We start from the raw sequence: 8,608 nt of genomic DNA, 5'->3' as shown, positions 1-8,608 counted from the left end.
CAAATTGAAACCATTATTTGATTCATTAGGTTATAATAATGAACATAAAATTAATGCAAACCATGCGTTATTATTATTTATTAGGATCATCCAATTTCAAGATTTTAAAATTCAAGTACATGAATAGTTAAAACTCAAAATTCATGCAATTTAAAAATACTTTCTTGCTTTGTTGTGAAATGATTGCTCATAGTTTTTAGAGTTAATTAGGGAATATTTGTTAACCTAAAGTCTGTCAAATCATGACTTTGCTTATACCAGCCGTTAGCTACCAAAATGATCATCAACCGCTAGGCCTTGAAATTAAACCAAACTACTGAAAAAAATAGAACAATAGAGATGTTGTTTCCGATATAAGAAAATTATTTTCAGAATAGGATTGTTATTTTAATTTTAAAAATAAAAATAATTATTATTAGGATAATTCTAGTTCTATACATTGACGGTGCAAATATTATTTTCACTACCAATACAATTTATCGTGTTATAGCAGGTTATTACTTTAATTTTCATATTACCATATCAAGCTTATTATAAAGTGTCACATATCATTGAACATTGGCCTAATTTAATAATGTAAGAAATTTATATTATTAATGCACATGATTAATTATTTAAACTCGAATTACTAATGTTGTTAGACCCAACCACCCACCCCACAAGTGTAAATAAAAGATGTGGCTTCTTTGTTCTACATTCTCAAAAAGACTTTTCAAATTTTCTTGAAATTTGGCCTGTGTTTCTTGGAGTTGTAGGAGCCTATTAGTTCATTGGTATAGTCACAATTATATCACTAACATTTTCGAGAGGTATATTTTTCATTTTGTTAATTGCAAGTTTCTTCATGTATTCTTTTTTCCCCTTATATATGTTGGCTATATTGATATTATTGGTGTTTTACATGTACTTATTTGCTTAATTATAGGGCTCGTCAGTATATTTAGATAAATTTAAGGTATATAATCTCCTTTAATTTTCAATTTTGAACATTTACGACTACGGCAATTTTAGCTACATAAGGTAGACAATTGTCATGTCCCGCCACTTTGCCAGTCAAATTTTGCATCCACACAATCCTCTCTTTTTTAAAATCAGAGATTACTAGAAAATATCAAAAAAAAAAAAAATCTCAGTAAGAAAATATTGAATTAGCTACAAATTATTTTAGTAATCTCTAGTTAATCAGTTGTAAAATAGCTCCTACCTAATTGGATTTCCATATAATCCATCACTAATCCGCAATTAGATGTGATTAGCATGATTTTTTTGTTGTTTAGCTATGCAATTTATTCCGTCACTGATTGCTTATTTTCGAGTAGTATATAGTAGGACTCATTGTGTGTCTCAATTTTGAATAAAAGAGAAGGGTTATGATATAATGATGCACATGATTTTTCGGAATACTGAATTACGTTGATAGATCGATATAGACAATTATATATAATTCATATAGCCGATTTTCACTTATTTAAAAATGAGGCCCAGTTATTGTTTCAGTATTTAATACTAATCAAAGATAGGAAGAGATCAAATTAAACAACTAATTTTTATTTTCAATTGTTGTTTTGATTGATAAATAAGATGGGTGAGAAGACAAGCTTCCAATTGGGTGTGGTGGGAGCATTGTTTCTCTCAGTGGCATCCTCAGTCTCCATTGTTATTTGCAACAAAGCTTTGATGAGCAATCTTGGTTTCCCATTTGGTAATTCATCTTCCTTTATTAATTAATTAATTAATTTGCACCAGCTTGGCATATTAATTAATGTAATTGTGATATACGTTTATTATTATAATAATTAAAACCACCAAACTTTTAAAAAGAGGAAATCTAAAATAAATTGTGTTAGTTATGCATGTGTTTGGTGTTCAGGCATGTGTGGTGGAAAATAAAAAATTACTTCCTTTTTAATTAACTTGAATATCTAGTCATGTCAAGATCAGTTTATATTACTTGAATAAAATTCATCTATTAATGAAATCAATATATTAATTGTGAAATTAATTTCTGTAATGTATTTCTCACACACTAATTAATCAATTTTATGAGGCTATGACCTTAACAGTACCTTGATTATATAAAATATTTTTGGCTTAATACGAAGATTTTTAAATTTTGTCGATAAATTTATTTAGACACTCGAATTAAGGCTTATTTCAATTGAGCTCCTAAAACCTGAACGCATGATAGAGTGTTTTTATTAGACGCTTTTTGTTCAAATTTATTTTAAAACCTTTTGTGTGTGTTCTCCAACATCTATTAGGTAGTTGAGTGATTTAAGTTTTAACCACATAAAATATGTCATCTCCTTTAATTATATACATCAACCTCAATTGCAACAAATTAATAGTGACATTTTATGACTTACAAAATACGTGTAATAATTAAAGGAGATGTGATATTTTACATACTGATTTACTCTATCAATGTATGGACACTGACAAAAAAAGAATTCAAATTTAATTTGCAGCAACAACATTAACAAGTTGGCATCTGATGGTGACATTTGTTACACTTCATGTGGCTCTCAAATTCAATTTGTTTGAGAACAAACCCATTGATATGAAGACTGTGATTCTCTTTGGTATCTTAAATGGCATTTCCATTGGCTTTCTCAATCTCAGCCTTGGTTTTAATTCTATTGGCTTTTACCAGGTACATATATTCAAATAGTATTTTTTTTATAAGTAAATTCTTTTGGTCCATAAAAAATAATGCTCCCTCCATCCACTTTTAATTGTCATGTTGCGGTTTTCGAAAGTCAAGTTGCCTAATTTTCAAAGTTAAATTAGATTACATTAATTTGATATTTTAAACAAAAATTTAGATATTCAAAAAATATACGAAAAATACTATAAATTGCAATTTTTTGCATATCAATATAATAAAGAATACATGTAAAATATTAGTCAAAATTCTTATAGTTTGACTCTAAAAAAGAAAACCATGACAGTTAAAAGTGGACGGAGGGAGTAGAAGTCATTATCAATTTGCTAACTTTCTTTCTTTCCTGTGTGTACGTTTCGTTTGCAGATGACAAAGTTAGCAATTATACCTTTCACTGTACTTTTAGAAACTATATTCTTAAAAAAACAATTCAGGTAATTCGAAATTTCAAAATAAATAATTACGAGTTATTTTGTTTCTACATTTTAATTTTATTTTTTTGCAGCCGAAATGTGAAATTCTCTCTATTAATTCTGCTGCTCGGAGTGGGTATTGCCTCCATTACCGATCTTCAGCTCAATTTTGTTGGCACAATCCTCTCTCTACTAGCCATTATTACAACTTGTGTCGGACAAATTGTATCCTCTTACGATTTCGTCTAGTTAAGTTATTTCCAATAATAGCCGTCTGTAATTTATAACAAAATATTTGGTCTCATAACCTTGAAAATCGAATAATTAAACAACATGGTGTTGGACTAATTATATCTTACTTACTGGTCCAAGTACTATATGTAATGTGCACTGACGGTAAGTAAGAACTTTACATCATAACAAACATGATCATTTGATAACCTGAGAAATAGAATTGAATATTTACTTGATATATAGTCATTTAACTTAAAAGTTATCTTCCAATTATTATAGCCTAGATTATTAAATTATTTTTGTTTTCACAAATAATGTAATTTTCTTTGTTTCCAAAAGAATGTCAATGGTTATTTCATGATTTGACTTGACCCCTAGAATTCAGCTCACAAATACAATTCAAAAGAGGCTCAACATTTCATCTACACAATTATTGTACCAATCAGCCCCTTTCCAAGCAGGTATTCTATTTGTGACAGGCCCTTTGGTGGATCAATTCCTTACCAACAAGAATGTTTTTGCTCACAAATACTCCAATGTTGTATTGGTAAGCAAAACCCTAATCCCATTTTTCTTATGCATAGTATAATGTGTATGTTCTACCTATAAATTATTTGTTACCGATAATAGGTTAAAGTACACTAATAACGTAGAAATGTTTTACATTATCGGTGTATATCAAATAAATTCAAGAAAACTTACTTTTATTAAAATTTTTATGGAAACATTCTTAGAAAACTCGTGATTTTATGGAAATTCTTTTAGAATGACAAAATGGATCATGAGTGGAGCTAGGATACCATACGAGGGTTTATCTGAACCCCCTTTATTAAGAAAATTACACTCACACATATAAAAATTATTTTTTGTGTATATATAGTAAATGTTGAATTCTTTAAGTGTTTTCCTATGTTTTGAATTTGCTTATTGAAAATTCTGATTTTGCTGTTGAAATGAATGATGTTGTAGGGCTTCATATTGTTGTCGTGCTTGATTGCTGTGTCAGTGAATTTCAGCACATTTTTAGTGATTGGGAAGACATCACCAGTGACATACCAAGTGTTAGGTCACTTAAAAACATGCCTTGTTCTAGGATTCGGCTATACACTGCTGCATGATCCCTTCACATTAAGAAACATTGTTGGTATACTTGTTGCCATTGTTGGCATGGGATTGTATTCCTATTTTTGCACACATGAAACTAAAAAGAAACAGCCTGGCGATCATTCTTCCATTTCTCAAGTAAGAATATCTCCCTCTATTTCTCTTCTTTTTTTTACCACTTTCAACTTTTATACATTACTGGTGGTTTAGTTGATTAGAGTCATACACGTATTAATAATGTTGCATGCAAAATTTAGTTATTCATAATAACCAAAGTCCTACTTAGTGTGCTGAATTTTATACAAATTAGAAACTAAAAAACTATAAAATATGGGAGTATCAATTATGCCAATTATTTTAATAGATGAATAATTCTCTTCCTAAAGAGCAGGCGAATGACCCTAACAGTCAAAAATATATTTATCTAAAAAGTATGAAATAATTTTCAGCTACAAACATGCTAAAATATACTAGAAGTGTACTTTTGTTCATGAGTTATATGATTGTATTTTGTTTTTTGGTAATATTGATTTTGTTATATCATCTCAGGTTAAAGAGAAAGATACTAGTACCCCACTCCTGGGTGGGAAGGATGGTTATCAAGATAAGGAAAATCATGAATCTAAGAAGTTATCCAAGGACTCACTTGTTTAAATTTTAGAGTTGAAATGAGGATGTATAAAAAAAAAGAAAACTGAATTTGGACACATTCAATGGATGTAAATGATTTTTGGTTCATTCAATAACATTTCCACAAATTTGTTATATTAGTTTTTTTTTTTTGCAATCAATACAGACTTGTTTTATATTAATGTATAAAAAGGTTCAAGGAGTTAAATGATGTGATAGCACCACTTACAATCCATTTAGAAAAAAACATAAAACTAAGCAACTTTATATACTAACAAAATATAAAACTCTGCTAAATTATGTGCTACTATATTCCAAGATCTTGGAATCTGCACCACATTGACCTCTTCAATGAACCTCATAAGTTTTCTATTGTCTTCAGAAGTAGTCCCTATTTCCCATGAAACTACAGTTCTTGGCAGTACCATATCAACCACATTTTCCGCATCTGATAAGACTTGCACTTCTAATCGGCCCTTTTCACTAGTATTTTTAATGTTGTACGAAATGCAATTGTTTCACCCGTGATGGTTTTTCCAACATATCGAATTGGCGTGTCAAATGCTTGAACCAGATCACTAGAGTTAATAATAGCCGTCACACCAACACTTGTCATCTTTGCCACGATCCAAAAATGAGCGTGACAACACTTGTCTATTCCCACCGAGACAAGTCAGCCTCAACCCAATGATATGAAAGAGAAAGTGGAGAGGTAAAGCAAGAACAAGATAAAAACGGAAAAAAGTATTCTTTCTATTAACACCACAAGACCTGGTTGTCACATGTACAAACCACTAATGTAAATACAGAATTTAAAAGATAAATACAAGTCTCAAGTATTTGTTTCTCAAGTAGAACAAAGCATAAAGTAAAGGAACAAGAGGGCCCGCAGACAAGCAGAAGAAGAAGAAGGAGAAGGAGAAGGAGAAGGAGAAGAAGAAGGAGATCACATGGGTCCGGGCTCGTAACCTACACAAGTGTAGAAGAATAGAGTGAGTACCAACAACATGGTACCCATCAAGCATGCTAATAAACAAGGCAACCTAGCTAGAAATCGATTACTTATTTCATCCCAACCGAACCTCCTCAAACTACAACTTCCATAGAAATCAGTCCAACCTAACAGTTCTATAAAGCAAGCATACAAGGCTCAATACTCATAGTTCAAAAGTCACAAGTCAACAACCAACACATATCAAGTAGCACTATATCAAAAATGATCTTTAACGGTAATTTATTAATGACAATAAGTTAATTGCTGCTGAAAATATATTTTTAATGGCATTTAGCACTCTTTGTACATGTCCCTAAAGCCTATAGCGACACTGGATCCAATTGCAATTAACTAATGCCGGTAATTTTTTTATCACTCTTTGTTAATGTGTATATTTATTGCTGCTAAAGGTTGTTTTTGTTATAGTGTAGTTTACTCACACGTATCAAGTACATCAACCACAATTAACAAGTTGGTCAATCATAAGCATCAAAATGCATCAAAACACAATGATCAACTCTTGCCAAAACCCTTTCCCATCAGCTTTATGTCATATCACTAGCCGTAACCATTTTCTATTGGTTTTATATCATTTCACTAGCCAAAACCATTTTCCATTAGCTTTATATTATTTCACTAGACAGAACCATTTTCCTTCGATTTTATAAATCATTAGCCGAAACTATTTCTCATCGACTTTATATCACATCACTAGCCGAAACTATTTCCCATCGGCTTTATATCAATTCACTAGTCGAAATCATTTCCCATTGGCTTTATATAAAATGTCTCATCACAGTGTTCAACAATCAATGCACACAAATAATATCACACCACACAAAAGAGACAACAATTCATACAATTCAAGTCCACTTTCATGCATTCAAGCAGTAATTCATTAGTTAATCAAATAGGGGCCACAACAAGGCAATTCACCATTTAGCATTATCATCACGAATATTTTTCATTTATCCCCTTTTTGTTGTTAACATTAATAAAGTGGAGCAATAAACCTTTACTTCAATCCCAATTACTCTCCAACACACATACAATGAAGAGAAATAAATAATTCTATAGATTACAAAGTTTAAGAGATCACTTGCATTAAATCAATCAATTAATCAACCCAATGTTTGTGTTTTCTCCTTTTGAATTGCCTCCAAATATACACAATCTATAAGAGTCAAGTATTCACAATAAATTTTCGTTAACAACCATATCCTCATCAACAACCTTGCAAAATGGATCAATCAACTCAAAATCCGATTTCGAAAGGGAGGTTTCCATAAGAAAATTAATACTTGAAAATGATATTCAAGGCTTCAGGAACTCACTGGTGAAAACCATTTAGAAAAAGGAATCAAAATCTGTAACACCTCGGATCTCAAAATGGAGAAAATTCGAGTTTTTCAGAAATTGGTTCCAGTACCAACGGAACCACCCACAGACCATAGGTAGAACCACAAATCGTTGGTGGGGTTCCGTCGTTAAGGTCCAAAATTTGATGGTCTCTGATCCCACCCACGGTTGACTAGTACGGTCCGTGGTTGGACATACAGACTGTTAGTCTGACCGTAGGTGAGGGTTAGCAGCCAATTAGAGGAAAATGGTTGTTGGATCAACTTCAAATGGTCATATATTTTAGCACAAAATGAATTAGGTGGCCCATGACCCATCAAAATAAAGATAATTGAATCCTCTTTCCAACGCCACCGAGTTTGCTATAATCTAAGCTCAGAGTAAAAGGTTATGCTCATTTTAGTGAAGCCTTGTCGGGCAGACCATGAACCACGATCCCAGTCGACGGTTGGTAGTCCAAACGACGGTCCGTCGGTCCTTCCGTGGATAGCCTTCGTCAGCTGTTAAGTCAGAGTCATTTTGGTCTTTTCCCTATGCGTTGGTCACTTAAACTAGGAAATTTGATACCTAAAGTATGTCATTTTTCTCAGAAAAAGTCTAATAACCTAGTCATACATACCCAGAACCCTCATTCTCAATAATTATCCAAATTAAAATGAAAAAAAGAGAAAGAGGAGCCAGTTTCTTTCAAGAACAAGCAGCAATGTTCTTCAAGTTTCAACCTCGAAATCTAAAGGATTTCCCCGTAGATTTCGTCACTAGGTTTGTGGGATTTCACTAGTGGATTATTTTCATCCACTAGGTCCCTAAAATTCAGTCAGTTCTTTGATTCTACATAGTTGTTTAGACCTAGGGTTTTTGAAATCTTGGAGAATTGTTATGATTTTAGTTGATATAGTATCCATAATATAAATAACACGTTTTCTTGGAAACGTTGCATAACTCCTTGTATAAAACCCAGAACTCTAGTTTGTGTAAGATCTATTAGTTCATGAATTATACTTGTTAGGTCAGTTAATAGAAAATCATGCTTCAGTTTACGAATGTCACATTCTCAGTATATAAATGTTGCATTCTCAGTTAGCATGTCAGTATTTTGAGCAATTCAATATTTCAGTTACATGTTAGTCATATACATATTCAGTTGGGAATAGACTTAGCACCGAGTTGGACTAGGGTTCAGTGTACCCTCATAGTCCTAGAACTACG

General features: G+C 31.7%; 1 protein-coding gene across 1 annotated transcript; it reads left to right on the top strand.

The window, feature by feature from the left end:
* Positions 1-704: 704 nt before the first annotated feature.
* LOC102600619 (uncharacterized membrane protein At1g06890-like) lies at positions 705-5,181 on the top strand. Its single transcript, XM_015313473.1, has 8 exons — positions 705-809; positions 1,582-1,702; positions 2,469-2,653; positions 3,032-3,099; positions 3,171-3,303; positions 3,698-3,859; positions 4,282-4,554; positions 4,966-5,181. Exons 2-8 carry the CDS (start codon positions 1,582-1,584, stop codon positions 5,068-5,070), a joined length of 1,047 nt encoding a protein of 348 aa, XP_015168959.1. The 5' UTR covers positions 705-809; the 3' UTR covers positions 5,071-5,181.
* The last annotated feature ends 3,427 nt before the right edge of the window (positions 5,182-8,608 follow it).

Source organism: Solanum tuberosum, unplaced genomic scaffold (genome assembly GCF_000226075.1).
Source record: "Solanum tuberosum cultivar DM 1-3 516 R44 unplaced genomic scaffold, SolTub_3.0 scf00247, whole genome shotgun sequence".
Taxonomy (NCBI): Eukaryota; Viridiplantae; Streptophyta; class Magnoliopsida; order Solanales; family Solanaceae; genus Solanum; species Solanum tuberosum.
The sequence above is the reverse complement of the archived record's forward strand: the minus strand, read 5'-3'. Positions and strand labels throughout refer to the sequence as shown.